This window comes from Pelodiscus sinensis, chromosome 2 (assembly GCF_052426305.1).
Source record: "Pelodiscus sinensis isolate ZL-2025 chromosome 2, ASM5242630v1, whole genome shotgun sequence".
Taxonomy (NCBI): domain Eukaryota; kingdom Metazoa; phylum Chordata; order Testudines; family Trionychidae; genus Pelodiscus; species Pelodiscus sinensis.
The window spans coordinates 214551284-214569035 of record NC_143053.1 but is presented as its reverse complement, the minus strand read 5'-3'; the positions used below and the strand labels follow the sequence as shown (position 1 = coordinate 214569035).

Below are 17752 nucleotides of genomic sequence, written 5' to 3'. Positions count from 1 at the left end.
TTCAAACTAGTAACAGAAAGTTGTTCTTCACAAAGCAAAGAGTCAACCTTTGGAACTCCTTGCTGCAGGAGGCTGTGAAGGCTAGAACTGGAACAGAGTTTAAAGGGAAGTGAGATAAAGTCATGGAGGTTGGGTCCATGGAGTGGTATTAGCCAGGGGGTAGGAGTGGTGTCCCTGCCCAAGGTTTGTGGAAGGCTGGAGAGGGATGGCACGAAACAAATGGCTTGGTCACTGTCTTTGGTCCATCCCCTCCAGGGTCCCTAGGGTTGGCCGCTGTCGGCAGACAGGCTACTGGGATAGATGGACCTTTGGTCTGACCCAGGACGGCCATTGTCAGCTCAGGGCTCAGGGTCGGGGGTCTCAGTGGACCCCCTTGATTCTCTTAGCACATGTGCTAAGAGTAGGTGGCCAGGCTGGCAGCTCTCCTGCCCAAGCCAGCCACTTTCCTGTGCCTAGTGCGGAGATCGTGGACGAGGTCCATGATGTCCGCACTAGCCCAGGTGGGTGCCCGCCTCGTGTGGTCCCGGGCAACCTCCCGGGAGCCGCCAGCCTGGTCCCGGGAAGAGGGGGAGGGCTGGGGGGCATCGGGTGGCTGGATCGATCCGTGCCAGGTACAGGGTCTGCTGGCTGGGTGCTGGCAGGCTTGCACCTGCATGGGCACCGTAGCCAGCCCGTGCCCCTTTAAGGGGTCCGGGGTCGGGAGGGGGGCAGTAGAGTTTCCCTGGTGTTGGCCAGAGTGGCCACCAGGGAAACCTGGGGAGGGCTAGCCTCCCACTAGTTCGAATTAAGGGGCTACACACCCCTTAATTCGAGCTAGCTAGTTCGAACTAGGCTTAATCCTCGTGGAATGAGGATTACCTAGTTCGAACTAAGCGCTCCGCTAGTTCGAATTAAATTCGAACTAACGGAGCGCTAGTGTAGTGCCTATGAAAGTTAGTTCGAACTAACGTCCGTTAGTTCGAACTAGCTTTGTAGTGTAGACATGCCCTCAGATAGGCTGTGACAGAAAAAATTAGAAAACTAAGTGAACAGGGAATTGTTGAGCCCAATATATTTAAAACATCCCATTGGGGCCATGAGTGGGCAGTAGGGATTATGGGGGAGTTGGATATGGTTGAGGCAAGAAGCAGGATGAAAGTGGGTTGAAGAGGGCTGCTAGGGAGTTTGTGTTATATCTGGGTTGAGGAGGTACTGTGACTATGTGTAGGATGGAAACAGACAGGGTAAAGGCAAATCTCAAACCATGGGCAGATTGGAGAAGGTGTGCATGAGTTGGTGCCATCAAGATGGTGAGAGCTGTTGAGGGACCATGGGAGGGAAGTGTAGGTACAAGCACAGGAAGGGGACAGGCAGGCCAATTGGGGCATCCAGATGTGTAAGGGTAGGAAGGAAACTACAAAAGGCATCTGCTACCTATTCCATTGCCTTATGGCTTCTCTCATATTCCAAGTAACCTATCACATTGCACCCTCTGCAGGTAGGATGACATAATACATCAAACTTTCATTTAACCCAGCCTGTGTTAACCTCTAAAATAAAAAACTTATTTGGAGGTTGTATGTATTATACATGGAAATAGGGCCAGGGAAGCAGACGCTATGAGGTATATCCACATGACACTACTCACAACTGATGATCACACATGGGAGTTACACTGGCTATCCAAAATAAGTGCTGATAAAATCTTTTTCTCTACCAGCATGTATTAACCAGACAATACAGGAGAAACCAACTTTCCAGTGTTCCTTTCCTTTTTAAGATCAGTGAAATTAATAGGCAGTAGTTTAAACCTAACATAAGGCATCTGAAGAGAGGGGTCTCTAAAATAGCTGCCAAAATGGGTAATTGAAAATCAGCCACAACAGAAGCCACAGCAGCCGATAAGGAACATAGTCATGCCCCAACAGAAGTGGGAACAGAACTTAGTACAGCAGATACTGGCTGCACACCAGCCTCAAATAGTGACCTGCGTAGCAGGAAAAACACTAACACCACCTCCCCCACACCCAACATAATGCCCATCTCGGTAAAACTGGCCAAGATGGGCCCAGACGATCACCTTGAGGCGTTCCTCACTACTTTTGAGTGGGTGGCATCTGCTGCAGGTTGGCCCCTGGAACACAGGCCTGTGCTAGTTGTTCCTTATTTGTCAGGACCAGCTCACACTGCCTACTGGTAATTTGGCTTTGTATCAATCCAAGATTATACAAAGGTAAAAGAGGCAATGCTTGATTATGTATACATCACTGTGGAGACACACAGGTGGCAATTCCAAGAGGATGTGCACCTTGCAGGTGCATGCCCATGGATGGTAGACCAGAAGTTGGCCGTGGTTGAAGCCAGTGTCCTGGTTAGGTGTACAGGTGGTTGAGACTACTCACAGAACAATGCATCCAGATTCTACTGATGGGAGGTCAGGCCTGGTGTTTAGATATCAGCCTGAAACCCTGGAGAATGCCATGAGTTTTATGAACTAAATAGCCTCCTAAAAGCCCTGAGGGTATGTCTACACTGCCACCCTAGTTCGAACTAGGGTGGTTAATGTAGGCTTCATTTGCATCTTGCCAGGCGCCGCCATTTTTAAATCCCTGTTAGTATGAACTCCGTGCCCGCAGCTACACGCGGCATGGAGTAGGTAGTTCGAATTAGGTAGTGGAACCAGAGGCCACATGCAGACCCAGGATCAGGTCCGCTGCAAAATTAAGGACCTGCAGCAGGCCTACTCCAGGGCCTCCCAACCAGGGGCCGACCCAGAGGCCTGCCCTCACTTTGAGGCTTTGGACCGCATCCTGCGGGCTCACACAGTCCATGCCCCCCAAGTGGTGATCGATCCCGGGGCAGAAACGGAGGAAAAGGAGGACGCCGAGAGCCAGGAGCCTAAGGATTAAGGATGGCCGGAAGCAGTGCCGGCAGGGCATCAGATGAGGACTTAGAGCGGGGAGCTGCTGTCTCAGGCTAGCCGAGGGCTGTGTTTAAAGGGACCCGACCCCCACCCTGGACTGACAGTTCTCAGGGGTGCCCCACTTGCAAAGCAGTCCTGGCTTGGATTGCCCGGAGTACCCACACTGGGCACATCACAGCACTCGGCCATCAGACCGGCTGCACTTGCTGCAGGCTGCCATCTGGCGAGAGGGGGCAATTGGGGGGCTGCAGGAGAGGTTCCACCACCAGAAGCCTGCAGAGCCAGCCCAGTCCTCCCCATCGGGGGCTTGTACCCCATTCCTCCCTCACCTCCTTCCACTTACCCCTCCCTAGCCCCCCTTCCTGATGAACAAAATAAAGGACAATTGTGTTCAAAAATAGAATCGCTCTTTATTGAATAAAACTGGGGGAGACTGGGAAAAGGAGGTGGGAGAGGGGCGCTACACTAGCGCTCCGCTAGTTCGAACTTAATTTGAACTAGCGGAGCACTTAGTTCGAACTAGGTAAACCTCATTCTACGAGGTTTATGGGAACTAATGAAGAACTTTTCTTGATGCACCCTCTCCACCCCACTCGTGCTTTTATAGACCTCTATCATATCCCCCCTCCATCTCCTCTTTTCTAAGCTGAAAAGTCCCAGTCTCTTTAGCCTCTCTTCATATGGGACCTGTTCCAAACCCTTCATCATTGTAGTTGCCCTCCCCTCTCCCACCTCCTTTTCCCAGTCTCCCCAAGTTTTGTTCAATAAAGAGAGATTCTATTTTTGACCATACGTTTTCTTTATTTTGTACATCAGGAAGGGGGGCGAGGGAAAGGTAAGTGGAAGGAGGTGAGGGAGGAATGGGGTACAAGCCCCCGATGGGGAGGACTGAGCTTGGCTCTGCGGGCTTCTGGGGGTGGAAGCTCTCCTGCAGCCCCCCAATTGCTCCCTCTCCCCAGATGGCAGCCTGCGGCAAGTGCAGCCGGTCTGATGGCTGAGTGCTGTGATGTGCCCAGTGTGGGCACTCAGGGCACTCCAAGCCAGGACTGCTTTGCAAGCGGGGCACCCCTGAGAACTGTCTGTTGGGGTGGGGGTCGGGTCCCTTTAAGCACAGCCCTCGGCTAGACTGAGGCAGCAGCTCCAAGCTCTCAGTCCTCATCTGATGCCCTGCCAGCACTGCTTCTGGCCATCCTTAACCCCGGTTCAGGGTCCACTCTGTGTGGACATGCTTGTTCGAATTAGCAAAATGGTAATTCGAACTAGTTTTTTAGTCTGGATGCGTTAGTTCGAATTAGCTTAGTTCGAATTAACTAATTCGAACTAAGTTAGTTCGAATTAGCGCTGTAGTGTAGACATACCCATACTGAAACTACAGACCTTGGCTATACAGTGGGAGGCAGGCATATACACCCACTTGTGGGCAAAATACAGGCCCTAACCACTACTCAATACTGCTGGACAAAAAAAAAGTCAGATAAGTTTTCAGTGTTGGTTGGATACTACAGAAGCTTTATGTCTAACTTCACCACCATTGCAGCCTCCCTTAAGGACCTCACAAGAGATGAAAAACCTTGGAAAATTCAGTGGACAGATGAATGTGACGTGGTCTTTATAATGCTGAAAGTATTGTAACCCAAATACTCTTCAATCCAGATTTCTTAAAAGAGTTTGTACTTTAGACAGATGCACCAGTTATGAGAAGTACCAGACTTTTAAGGGAGACAAACATCTCATATTGTACAGTTGATGGTTGTTCCGGTGTGCAAGAACCTTATCTGTATTAGAGACGAAAGCTGTGGCTGTGAAGGGTATCTAAGGCTATGTCTACACAGCAGGTTTCTTGTGCAAGAACTTTTTGCGCAAGAGCACGTCCACACTACTATGTGTTTTTGCACAAGAGAGCGTCCACACTGCCATGGATGCTCTTGCACCTGTTCTTTTTCCAATAGGAGTTTCTTGTGCAAGACACCCCTGTTGTCCGTCTACACATACCTTTTTGCGCAAGAGCTCTTGCGCAAAAAGGCTTATTCCTCATAGAAAGAGGAATAACTCTTGTGCAAAAAGCCCTGTCTTCTGACACACTACTCTACTTTTTCTTGCCCAAAAATGCACTTGTACTGTGGATGCTCTGCAAGTTTTTGCGCAAAACCAGCTGTTTTTGTGCAAAAACTCTGCAGTGTGGACATAGCCATTGATGCCTTGTACTACTGCTTGCTAAGAAACCCCTTTTTTGGTCACTACCAAACATGCACCCCTCAGATGGGTACACACGAAGAAGGACAAGAGTGCAAGGATCATGCATTGGAATCTGGCCCTCCAAAGCAGAGGGAAGAATGGATGGAAAGACACATGCATGTGCACACAAAAACAGTCTTCCATCTTTCCCTGATTCAAAAAGCTCTGGTTTGGATCAGACCATAACATTTTGACACAATTTTGTGAAAATCTTCTAAAGGTTTTGTTTTCATTTCAGTGTGAAAAAACTACAAATATAAACATTTCAGAATTTGACACGAAATGGAATCGTCATCCTCTAGTGAAAAGTATGTGACAATCCTCTCACAATTACCTTGATTGTGTGCAATTATCCATTTAAAACCAAACAAGCTTTCAGATTCCGTTCACTGAAAATTTTTCATTTCATTCAAATAATGGAAAAAACAACAGTCCTTGCAATACAAACACAATTCCACCATCATGCACTGAAAAGCACTGGGTGTTTTCTTTTTCCAGTTTGTTTTGCTATAGAGCTTAGCAGTCAGGATCCTACAGAAGTCATTTTTCAAAGCATCTGTTTAATCCAATTTACATTATTAAGGACTGACATTTGAAATGAAATTGTAAGACTGTATCCAGAATTAGGACAATGAAATACAAATAAATATCCACTTAATATTGAATACACTATTTCCCTTGGAAATGTTTACCTATCAAAAGTGATACATAAGTCACATCTTGAATTCTGATAGAAACATAGAATTCATTTTGAACTTAAATTACTGATATTTGTGCCAGCAAATGATCATAAATTGTATGTAATGTTCTTTCATAAATCACAAATAAAATGTATATTGCAGTCTAATGCAGAAAAATTCTCCCAGAAACACAATTTGGTAAACATATTACAGGACTTTCATAAATTACTCCTGTTGCTGGAAAATTACTAATTTTAGGCAATCAGTCACTAAGGTTGCAATACAAAACTAAACCAAAATAAAATAAAATAAAATAAAAATTCTGTACACTATTCCTGGTTTCAAACACACTCTGCAATTGAATTCTTAATGGGATAGCTCTGATTAGCCAAAACACAAGCACAAAAATGCAACATTATAACTAATATTAACATCTAAATTCACTTCCAGATACAAGGGTTTGCATTCCAACAATTACTTTGGGGTTCTTATGCTGTTAAACATATGTTACCTCTCCTCCTCCCCATCTCTTGCTGTTTTTCAGGATATAGAAATTGTTTTCTTGTCTTGAAATGAAACAAGTATTTCTGCATATAGTTTATTTTGCATAATTAGTAAAACAGAGCAACTTTATTACATTGCTGTAGATCAGGGTGAGCAAATACCTGCCCCCAAAACCAGATCTGGTTCCCCAGGGTTTACTGGAGGCTGCCACTGCCATATTTACCTGTTCCTCCACAAGTATGAGTGATTTCAGTTCCTGCTGGCTGCAGATCACCATTCCCAGCCAATGGAAACTGTGGGAAGTGGTGTACCACTCTGTGCCACTTCCTAGCGCTCCCATTGGCCAGGAAGGTTTGTGTCTGGGCATACTTGGTCCTGCCTCAGCACAGTGGGCTGAACTTAATGATCTCTCAAGGACCATTCCAGCTTTTCATTTCTGTGATTCTATCTTGGGATGAGCAAGAAAGTGGGCCACTCTCTGGATGCAGTTCACCATAGTTAGCCCCTACCAGTGCATCCACTCCCATTGGCTGCAGTTCAGTGTTCCCTAGTCCACTGCCAGGAGCCAGAGTGGGAAATAAAATGTATGGATAAAGCATCCCTATGCTCCAGCAATCTTCATTTATCCAAATGGTCAATGGGGAGTCACAAAATAGCCCTAATTGCACTGTCCACAAGACTGGCTAGTCATAAAAGTATAAAAACTTTTCCCCAATATTCTCCTGTCTCCCACAGAAGTCCTAGGCTGAGCACAGCTCATTCAGACTGAAATATCCAACCCAAAATAATTTGATTAATTTTCATAGAATCCCTTTGCTTTAATCCTGTTAGGGGACTTTTCAATAAAGAGCAAGAAACATAATAATATGGCCCCTGGGTCTATAAAATAAAGATGTGAATCTCTGTGCCCACCTGCATTTGAATGTTAATTATCAGATATTTAAACTAGGGATGTAAGTGACTAGCCGAGTCACTACTCAGCTACTCACTCCCCTCCTTGCTGCTTCTGTGTTACAGACAGCAAATAGAAGAGGAGCAAGAGCCAATGCTGGCTTAAAAGCTGGTTCCCGCCAGCAGCATCTCCGCAGTGTGTGGGATGGCGGGTAGGGGAGGCAGAGCCACAACAGGGGGATGTATAAGATGAGGCAGATTGAATGATGAAAAGCAAACAATAACAGCTGCTCTGTAAACTCCACTTACCATGTTTTTTAACAAAACTGGGCAAATCCATAGCTGCCTAATGATCTATGAACACAACAGTGCCAGATCTTGGCAATGCTTAAGATGCCTGAAAGACCTAAAATCTTGTTAAAAGATCATCATAAGACTAACATCATCAGCACTTACAGCAATCCAAAGTGGTACCGCTTTGTCACAGTGATAGATCAACATCAATCCTAGTGACTGATGTGCGAATACTCTGTCTAAATTAAATGATAGCTACACAAGTCTAATCTATATTGATAAAGAAATATTTTGGATTAATATTTACTGATGGTGTTGGAGCAGAAAGATGCTTAAATGAGCTTGTGATTAACATGACAGAATACAAGACTCTATAGAAACAAGAAAAAAATGTTCAATAACGCCAAATATATCTTTGATCACAAAACTCTTTATCAAGCAGCCTCATCTCTTACAGCAGTTCTATAGTGAGCACTGACTCTCGGTGCTCTTACAGAATATCTTCCCTGCATTGTATCATACCTAATTTCCTATTTTAGCAACAAAATATAAATTGGACTCTGTATTTAATAGTGCTTTCTACATAAGAAAGTGCAAATACAATAGAATTATGAAAGCTCCACCAACAATTTTGTACTTCATATAGCACCTTTCTTACTGAAGGATCTCAAAGCACTTTAGACAAGGATAGACATATAGCAGTAGTGTAGATCCCCAAATTGAATGCTGAGGGCAGCCCTGCTGATGTCCTGTGCACCTCATTCTGCCAGGAGTAAGGGAAGCCATAAGGAGCACATGCTCCCATTGGCCTCCTACAGTGTAGATGCTGCAGGGACTTGGCTACCCATTTTGCATAGATGGATGGTGTACCTTAAGCAGATATGCCTGTTCTAGTGCAGACCAGGCCTCAGGGTGAGAGGTACCTGTCTCTCAGAACTGGACAGGTCCTTGAGAGGTCATCAAGTCCATCCCCTGCCCTCATGGAAGGACCAAGTACCATCCCTGACAGATTTGCCCCAGATCCCTAGTGGGCCCCCTCAATGATTGAGCTCACAACCCTGGGCTTAGCAGGCCAATCTGACCAACATGGCGTTTCAGAAGAGCCTAGGCTCTCCAGCAGCAAAGCAGCATAAGGCACCTCACATTGTGTAGGGCATGGATTCCCAAACTGGGGGGATGTGCACCCCTGGGGGGTGTGAAGATATTCTAGGGGGGCACGAGGCAATCCTACCCCCCCCCCCACACACACACCCATCAATAGCACTGCAAGTTTTGCTGCTATTTTGGGGGAAGGGGGCGTGAGGGTTGCTCAAAAATCAAAAGGAGGCCATGATGCCAAAAAGATTGGGAACCACTGGTGTAGGGCATAAAGCCTTCACCGGTCCCACTTGCACGCGAGCATGTCCTAGTGTCTGTACAACAGCGCATCTCCCCAGCACTTGGCCCCTCCGTGTAAGCCCAGGGCAGGGGATGTTAAAAGATGCCCAGCCCGGGGTGCGCTGCCTGCCCCTCTGCTGGGCAGGTGTCCAGGCAGGGGAAGCGGCTTGGTGGCCACCGAGCCCAGTCGGGGGAGCGGGTCGCGTTATAACATCAGCCCGGGAAACCCGGCCCCCTTGGGAGGCGCACGGCTGCCAGCCCGGGTCCCGCCCCTGCCCCGCAGCTAGGGCAGAGGCGCGCCGCGGCAGGAACCAGCGGAGCAGGACGGGGCGGGGCAGCAAGGCACGACCCCTGCTGGCGGCTGAAGTGAAGCGGCGCTGCCCGGGGCGGGGGCGTCTCGTCGCTGTTTGCTGGGGTGCCGGGCTCCGCTCCGCGGCGCTGCTGGCGACAGCGGTAGCAGCAGCCGCGGAGATTCGTCTCCGCTCGCCGGCGCCGGGGACCCAGTGCTGCCCCGCTGCGCCCGCCCGCTCCATCGCACGCTGTTGTCATGGAGGAGCCAAAATGGCGGCCCTGGCCTACACCCTGGGCAAGCGGGAGATCAACCACTACTTCAGCGTGAGGAGCGCCAAGGCGCTGGCGCTGGGCGCCGTCCTGCTGCTCGCCGCCTGCCACGCCGCCTCCCGCCGCTACCGAGGTAAGGGGACGGCGCCGCGGAGCCCCGGCACAGCGGGAAGCTGGGACCCGCCGCAGCCTCGGGGGAGGCGCCCTGCAGGTCGCTGGTCCCCTCCCACGGCCCGCCTGGCCTGCTGGGTGCTGTCCTAGGGGAACCGCAGCGGCTCCGGCACCAGCCGCGGGAGGGACCGGGAAGGGGAGCTGGGTGTCCCGCGGCCGATGCCCGCAAGCTGGCATCGCGTAGGGCGGCCGGCATCGCTTTGGAGGAGGGGGACGCGGGTGGCTCCTAAACTTCGCCATAGTTGAGCATCATTTCCCTCCCCCCACGTTCCCCGTTACTTGTTATCGGAGCCGAGCTGTTGGCACGGGCTGCTCGGGACACCTGACAGGCCCGCGCAGGCTGCCGGCAGAAACACCCGCCTTGCCCTGCAGGAGGGAATTGAAATTGGCTGGCGAGTGGAGTCAAGTCCCTGCCCGGAGGACCTGACAGCCTAGGACTTTTCCGTGCAAACAAGAGGTGAAGAAGTGAAAAGAGACAGCCCTCGCTGTGCCCGGCAGCTGGGAAGCGTGGCGGGAGAGGAACCAGTTTTGTAGGATAAGGAATACATCAAAAATCCCACATGTGCTACTTAAAATGGTGCCTGTGGGGAGGTATATGGCACCAGCTCGTTACACAACAGTCCTTGGCTCTGCTCAGATTGTTGGGCCAGAAAGTCAACAGACATGTTCCTTGGTCTCAGCTAGGGATGTGGAAGGTTAACTGGTCACCTAGTTAACTAAACATGACCCTAAAGATGGTTCTAGTTAACTGGTAACCGGTGGGGCCTGCAGCAGCTTCTTTCCTGCCACGAACAGGGGGCTGCTCCAGCTTGGCAGAGGCCGCTCTGGCATCTGGAGCAGCCTCTGTCTCTGGGGAGCCTGGGGGCAGACAGGGGCTGCTCTTGCTTGGGCTGGGAGTTGGGATTCTTCTGCAGCCCCAGCCTCAATGTGGGGTTGGGGGCAGAAATCCCAGGGATTTTACATCCCTAGTCTCAACCTCCTTGCCAATGTCTTTCTTTCTCCCTTAATATTACAAAATGTATATTGGATGCTAGGACTGCAAGGGATTTACAGGTATGTGTGGTGGTGGTCACCTCTAGCCACTTGTTGGGACCAAAAGGCAATGGTTTAGTCTCATACAAGTTGTACTACTATAACTACTGTGCATCCACAGTATCCGTATAAATGTTTTGGCTTGGGGAAAAAACAGGTTTTTGACTGAAATAGTTAAAGTGCTGTAAAATCTGAATTTTTATATATGCCCTTGTTCCATCTTAACAATTAACCTAAATCCCAAAATTCCTGCCACAAATTCCCTATTTGTTGAAAGCAAATAAAATAGTAGGTAGGTACCCAGTGCTGTAAATCCAGCATATTTCATAAACAGCGATGAAAAATTTAAAAAGGATCTCATCACCTATTTCTAGTTTCCACACAAAATCCTGCTGCACAATCCAGTGGGTAAAGTAGGAAGTTTATCCACAGTTACAGCACAGAAGGGCCTTGTCTACAGTAAGAAAGATCGGATATGCAAAAATGTAACTCAGTGCGTAGCTAACACACAATAGTAAAAATGCTTATGTCCTATTATGCAACTGCTTCCTCTCTTGTTAATGCCAGTGAAGCTGTTCTCATGTACACATTCATGTTTCCTCGGTGTAGACCAGTGTTTCTTAAACTTTTTAAGACCGAGGAACACCAAACAATTTTTTTTTTATGAGGAACGCCAAGGATTTTTTGTTTTTTGTGGGGGGGGGGGAAGGAGGTTGGGGAAAAGTGAGCCAAAAAAAAAAAAAAGGCGGACATTTTGAACTCTGTTGTTCTCCGCAGCACACCTCTGACTGCCTCGCGGCACACCGGTGTTCCCCAGAACACAGTTTAAGAAACACTGGTGTAGACTCAGTCTGTATCAGAGATGTTCAGGAATGTACAAGCAGGGTAGGTATTGAGTGTGAAGTGTGGAAATGGTGTGTGTGTACAAATCAAACCCAAAATCTTTTTTGTTGTTGTTTTCCAAAAGGTTGATAAATAATCACTCTGAAAAAACTGTCTCAAGTTTCACATAAGGTGAAATAGAAACTGTATGGAGGAGAGACAACCCTGTCAGAGGATTTGAGATAACACACAGCACTACTGATTATATAAAACCTTAAAAGATTAAGAAGATTTTGGGGTATCTGGCATTGGCCACTGTGGGAAGACAGGATACTGGGCCAGATGGACCTTTAGGCTGACCCAGTATGGCTTCTCTTATGGTCTTAAGATTGCCTGTGTTTTTGGAGAGAAATTAGAAGATTTCATATTAATAATTTGTCACAACTAGTAAAATTGTTTTATTCTTCTTCTACGTTATTTTAAAAAATTGAACTTTCAAATGAATGATGTACAGGCAGTCCCTGGGTTACGCGGATCCTACTTATGTCGGATCCGTACTTACGAACGGGGCTTTTCTCGCCCCGGAGGACGCAGGCGGCGGGACCGCCCAGACACGCTGCGGTCCTGCCCCCTGCCCCCTCTGGGGCGAGAAAAGCTGCTCCGCGTCTCCCTGGTCTGCTGGGGGGGAGACCCCAGCTGCTCCCAGCAGACCAGGGAGACGCAGAGCAAAGCTGTGGAGGACCCAGGCGGCGGGACTGCCCAGACGCCCCGCAGTCCCGCCACCCGGGTCCTTTGCGTCTTTGCTCCGTGTCTCCCTGGTCTGCTGGGGGGGGGGGCCCAGCAGCCCAGGGAGACGTGGAGGATGCGAGCGGCGGGACCACGGCGCGTCTCGGTCCCGCCGTCCACATCTCCCTGGTCTGCTGTGGGGGAGAGGGCACAGCTAGTGCGCCTCTCCCCCCCTCCCCAGCAGACCAGGCTTTTCTCGCGAATGCCTGGGGCAGAGCAGCTGGGGCGCTGCCAGTTGGTCCCGCAGCCCCGCTCCTCGGCGCTACTGGACCAACCCGGCAGCAATCCAGCTGCTCTGCCCCAGGCGTCCTGGAATCAGCCGCTGATCAGTTTCAGCAGCAGCTGACTTGGGGACACCTGGGGTAGAGCAGCTGGGGTGCTGCCGGGTTGGTCCCCGCAGCGCCGAGATACGGCACTGCAGGGACCTACCCGGCAGCACCCCAGCTGCTCTGTCCCAGGCGTCCAGATTCAGCTGCTGTTGAAACTGATCAGCGGCTGATTCCAGGAAGCCCGGGGCAGAGAAACTCTGCCTCGGGCTTCCTGTAGTCAGCCACTGGTCAGTTTCAGCAGCGGCTGAATCTGGACGCCAGTTCCGACTTACGTACAAATTCAACTTAAGAACAAACCTACAGTCCCTATCTTGTACGTAACCCGGGGACTGCCTGTATTTAAAAGAGCACAGAACTAGATTGTTTGCTCAGACTTTTTGTATGTTGAGGCTTTGTTTCCTAAATCAATAGTCATTACCTGATCCTTTAGACCTGGTACAGAAAGCTTTATACTTGTTAATCAAATGTGCAGTGCTACTTCTGGAGACAATTAGTCAATCATACTTTTTCTCTGTGATGGTAAAAACTAGTCTTGTGGACTGTTAAAACAGTGAGCATTAGAGAGGGATAAAAAAAGTAATAGCCAGTGACTAGAAAAGCATAATAAAAAATGGGCAATCCTAAACATGGGTAAAGACTAGGAATGTAAAATCCTGTTCAGTTAGTTAACTAGTTAAATGTAATGTTTAACTGGTTAGCCGATTAAAAGGGAGGTGAACGGGAAGTGGCTTAACCAGTTTACTATTCAAAACCCAAGTAAAGACATATGAAGAAAGATTGGGGGGAAATAATAATGTACAGTTATCATGGTTACTAAACAATTTCATGTTCACCATGTTCCTACATTTTAGCTACACCAGTGGTGTGCAACCTTTTCTGGTCTGTGACCACCGCACTGCGGGGGCCGCCAACGGCTGTGACCAAGCACCAGCCAGCCAGATCTAAGTGCCCAGCTCCTGGGATCTAAGCACCGCACCACACGGCTGCCAACAGCCAGACCCAGCCCCTGACGGGCTGGATCTAAGCACCTTGACCCCCTGGGAAGACAACTGCAACCCCCTCGGGGGTTGCGACCCATGGGTTGTGTGCCACTGAGCTATTCCACCACATTTTTTAAGATTCTCCTCATCACGTCAAAGCGGTGGTTTTCAAACTTTTTGGCACATGGCCCACGTGGCTAAATGCAAACCTTTCCACAGATCACCAGTTGCTAATGGAAACTCACTGCTAATTACATAATTATGCCCAAGCCATTTAGATAGTGCTGCATCTAAGGACAATGGTTTAATTTAAATTATTAAACAGATACAGTGTTTTAACTTTTTTTGTTACTTTATCAAACGTCATTTTAAAGTAAAATATTAATTTATGTCCAACACAAAAGGTGTAATTGTTTTCTTGATTTATGGCAGGGGTGGGAAATCTTTTTGGGGGGTCAAGGGCCACTGACCCACAGAAAAATCAGTTGGGAACCACACAAGTGAGAAGTAAAAAACCGCCCCCAAAAATTCCAACCCTCACTGACTTGGTCTTCAACTGAGACATCTCACTCCTCTAGTGCTCCAGCCCTATGGGGCGAGAGGGAGGGACTGGGAGGACTGAGGTTCAGGTCTTCCCATAGGCCAGATTTACTTTTCTAGGGTTCTGGAGTTAGTGAATTTTGTAGACCCTCCCCCCTTTAGGCTCTAGGGTGAGGACAAAAATGAGGGGTTCAGTGTGCAGGACAGGGCTGCTAGCAAATGAGATAGGGATGGGGGTGCAGGATCTGGGTGGGAGGTAGGGTGCAGAAGCAGGATGGGAGTAAGGTATATGGCCAGGGAGGAGGGAGCAAGAGCAAGGTGTGGGGGGGTGCAGGATGGGAGTAAGCACTGCCTCCTGCTGCTCCCATTGGCCAGCTAATGGGAGTAGTGGGAGAAAGCCTCCAGATGACACATCACTGTGCCATTCCCTCAGCACAGTGGGGAGGGGGTAAGCTCAGGCGCCCTTTCCCCTAACCCCCCCTCCCATCCCTGCTCTCAGTGGGTAGCCAGCGCTGCCGCTCCAGCCTCACAGTCGCTGCGCAGTCATGAGGCTGGAGCACCAGCTCTGGCTTCGCACTCAGAGGGCAGTGAGGGGAATTTGAAAAAAAAACATTATCTTTCCCGCCAGACCCGGCTTGCAGAGAGAGGCAAAGCAAGCAGCCCTGTGTGCTGCTGTTCCTCCTGCAGGGAGGTGATGGGGGAGGAGGGGGATTAGCAGCACACAGGGCTGCTCCCTGTGCCTCTAGGGTTGCCAGGTATCTGGTATGTGTGCGCTCTGTCCAGTAAAAAAAAATCAGAAAATACTGGACATGTGCAGTGTCCGGTATTTTCTGATTTTTCCGGCTGCACACCGGACGGAAGCCTGGCGTGGGCGGGGGAGTGGCTGAAAGTCCCAGCTGGGAGGCAGGGCCGCAATTGCTGCCAGGAGTCCTCAGCTGGTTGAGTGTGAGGAGGAGGAGGAGAAGCCTCCTCCTCGCTCGTGCATTGCTGGGAGCCTGCGCAAGTGCCCAGGTCAGTTCCGCTCCCCACTGGCCAATTTGCTCAACCCCCCACTTCCCAGCCGGCCGGTTCTCCTCCACTTCCCCTCCTGATCTTCCCCGGCTAGCCCCCTACACCGTCGCCCAGCTCTTCTCCCCCAGCCAGCGCCGCTGCACCTCTCCCCGCCCCCACCAGCTCTTCTTCCCGCTCCCCTTCCTCCTGGCCCCCTCCCGCTACACCCCCTCCCGTCAGCTGTGCTTTCCTCCCGGCCAGCCCTGCCCCCTTCTGACTGGTCTCCCCTCCCCCAATATCCAGCCCCGTTCCTGCCCCCTCCTCCCCCCAAGTGTGTCCAGTGTTTGTTTTAAACAACATTTTTTTCCCGGTGGAGTTTTTTTGGCGGGGGTGGGGATAGTGTTTGGTATTTTTCTTTCAGCCATCTGGCAACCCTTTGTGCCTCTCTCTGCGAACTGGGTCTGGCAGGGAAGGTTGGGGCTTTTTTCACCTTCCCCCACTGTCCTCCAAGTGGGAAGGCGGAGCTGGTGCTCCAGCCTCATGGCTGCATGGCAACTGCAAAGCTCAAGCAGCAGCACAGGCTTCCTGCTGTGGGGGGAGGTAGGGGCACTGAGCTCAAACTGCGGACCACCTCTTAGGCAGCTGTGGACTGCTAGTGATCCGTGGACTGAGCCGGCTGCTTGTTGAGAACCACTGCTTAAAAGGAATTGCTCTCAGTAATCGTCAGGAATAGGGTAGAGAATTTTGCCTTTAAACAAACCCAGGGTTTTTTTTTTTTTTTTAATTAGTCAAGTGCTTCATTCCTCTTGTTCCTAGCACTTCCTAATGCCTAAACTGGCTTTTCTTGGAGAGAGAGTTTCTGTTAGTCTGCATCAGCTTATTTTTTCTTTTTTTCATTTTGATGCATGTTTTTTCCTTTTCTGCCCTGTTCATACCCTTTTCTTCACTAATAGGTGTCAGCCGACGGTCAGGGCTCCCTATATCTGTCTCTTAAGACCGTCTGAAGTTCTTTTAAATTGTGCTTGGTTCTATTACAGCAACTGAAGGAGTCAGGTTAAAACTTAAACAGTTACAGGTTTATTAAAGAAGCTTATAAATCATATGGTTGCAATGGCTATTGTTTTATTTCTTAACTATTAGCAAAATATAGATCTTAAAAACGGTTACAAAGAAGATAAAGATAGAAAAATAGAAATAATGGTACCAAGTAACAGCTTACTCTTTCTATGTGTACACTTAAGACAGAGGACCACATCCAGGTACAATTTTTACCCCCTTCTGTGCCTCTCGACTCCAGCATGTCAGGCCAGGGCCGGTCCCTCAATTCCTAGGAAAGACAAAAATACGAGGTGGGCGTCCCCATAGAACCTCGGGAGGTCAAACACCTAACCCGACCAGCAGGTAGAGGGTAGAATGACACTCAAAGTGAGTGTGTGCTGGGCCCATCTTTTATACTTATGGGGTCACGTATTTCTCTTTCTTATCTGTCATGCCAAATGGGGCTGGTCTGTCTTTTGTGAGACCAGTTCTTACAAGGGAGTTGTGAACTTAATTTACACTTGTAAGAGAGATAACTAAATTGGAATTACTGGGGATTCTTTTCTCAGTGGGAAATTCCTCTTCCAGGGACTGTGTGTGTGTTCGAATCAACATAGGTGCCAGCCGGTGGCAGTCTCGCATATCCTGATCTCTCCTCATATCTATGTTTCAGCTTCTCAGGATCAGATGAGCCAGCATAGACTATGCTGATTTTATTGCTCCTTCTCTGTCCTGTATGCTTCAGGGAGGCAAATAAGATGGATGTGATGGAGGCGGGCTGTCTGGCCACAATAGGTCACTTTTTCCTTCCTCAGTTGTCACTCTCCTCATATTCTTTCCCTCCCCTCTCCCAAACTGACCCATCTTTCCAAAAGATCTTCTGTTGTTACATGTAGCAGTGCTAGTGATCCTTTGGAACATACTGTCTTGCTGATTATAGGAGATAAAACATTCAAACCCAGTTGGTGGTGGTGTATGTTGACGGTATAATTCCATGATTTGAAATTATCCCTATGTATTAATTTTTATTTTTGTATATATGTACTATTGGGAATGATGAGTAGTTGAAGTTCATACACATGTGTGGCATGTGTATGGGAGATTGTTACAGTTGCACATAATTATAGTGGAGCCTCAGTTTAAGGCTCACGGCTGATCTACACTTAAAGTTGCAACTGCACCGCTGTAGTGCTATAGTAGAGGTTCATAGAGAGTACATAGTAGAGGTTCTCTACTATGCCAGTAGGAGAACCTCTGAAATGGCAGCAGTGTCAACAAGAGAAACTATCCTATCAACAGAGCACTATCTACAGACAGGATTATGTCAGTATAATTACATGACCTGGATGTGGATTGTTCATACCCCTGGGCAATACAGTGACATCAGTGTTAGTTTGTAGTGTAGGTCTGGCCTCAGAATCGCCTACTGATTAAATGACTATTCTCAGTATTCTTTGGATAGGCCTAATTTGCAGTCAGAAGGCGTTATCGTAGCATGTATAGCCATAGGAAACCTAGTAATGTTCTAGTTAGCTAAATAAAAATAGCAGTGTAGTCTAGCCATTCAAATCTACTACTTCCTGGGACCTTGGTGTATACTCAAGAGACTAGCCCATGTGC

At 48.7% G+C, this 17752-nt stretch overlaps 1 protein-coding gene across 2 annotated transcripts in view; it reads left to right on the top strand.

Annotated features, from left to right (window-relative positions):
* Nucleotides 1-9173: 9173 nt before the first annotated feature.
* The window catches only part of CASD1 (CAS1 domain sialic acid O acetyltransferase 1), a 65354-nt gene continuing 56775 nt past the window's right edge, over nt 9174-17752 (top strand). The window contains exons 1-2 of one of the 2 annotated variants that reach the window (XM_075922348.2): nt 9438-9577; nt 11425-11532. In XM_075922348.2, the coding sequence (XP_075778463.1) occupies nt 11520-11532 (13 nt within the window). In that variant the 5' untranslated portion in view covers nt 9438-9577; nt 11425-11519. Of the gene's footprint in view, nt 9578-11424; nt 11533-17752 lie in introns of both variants that reach the window. The other variant, XM_075922347.2, reaches the window with a different exon arrangement.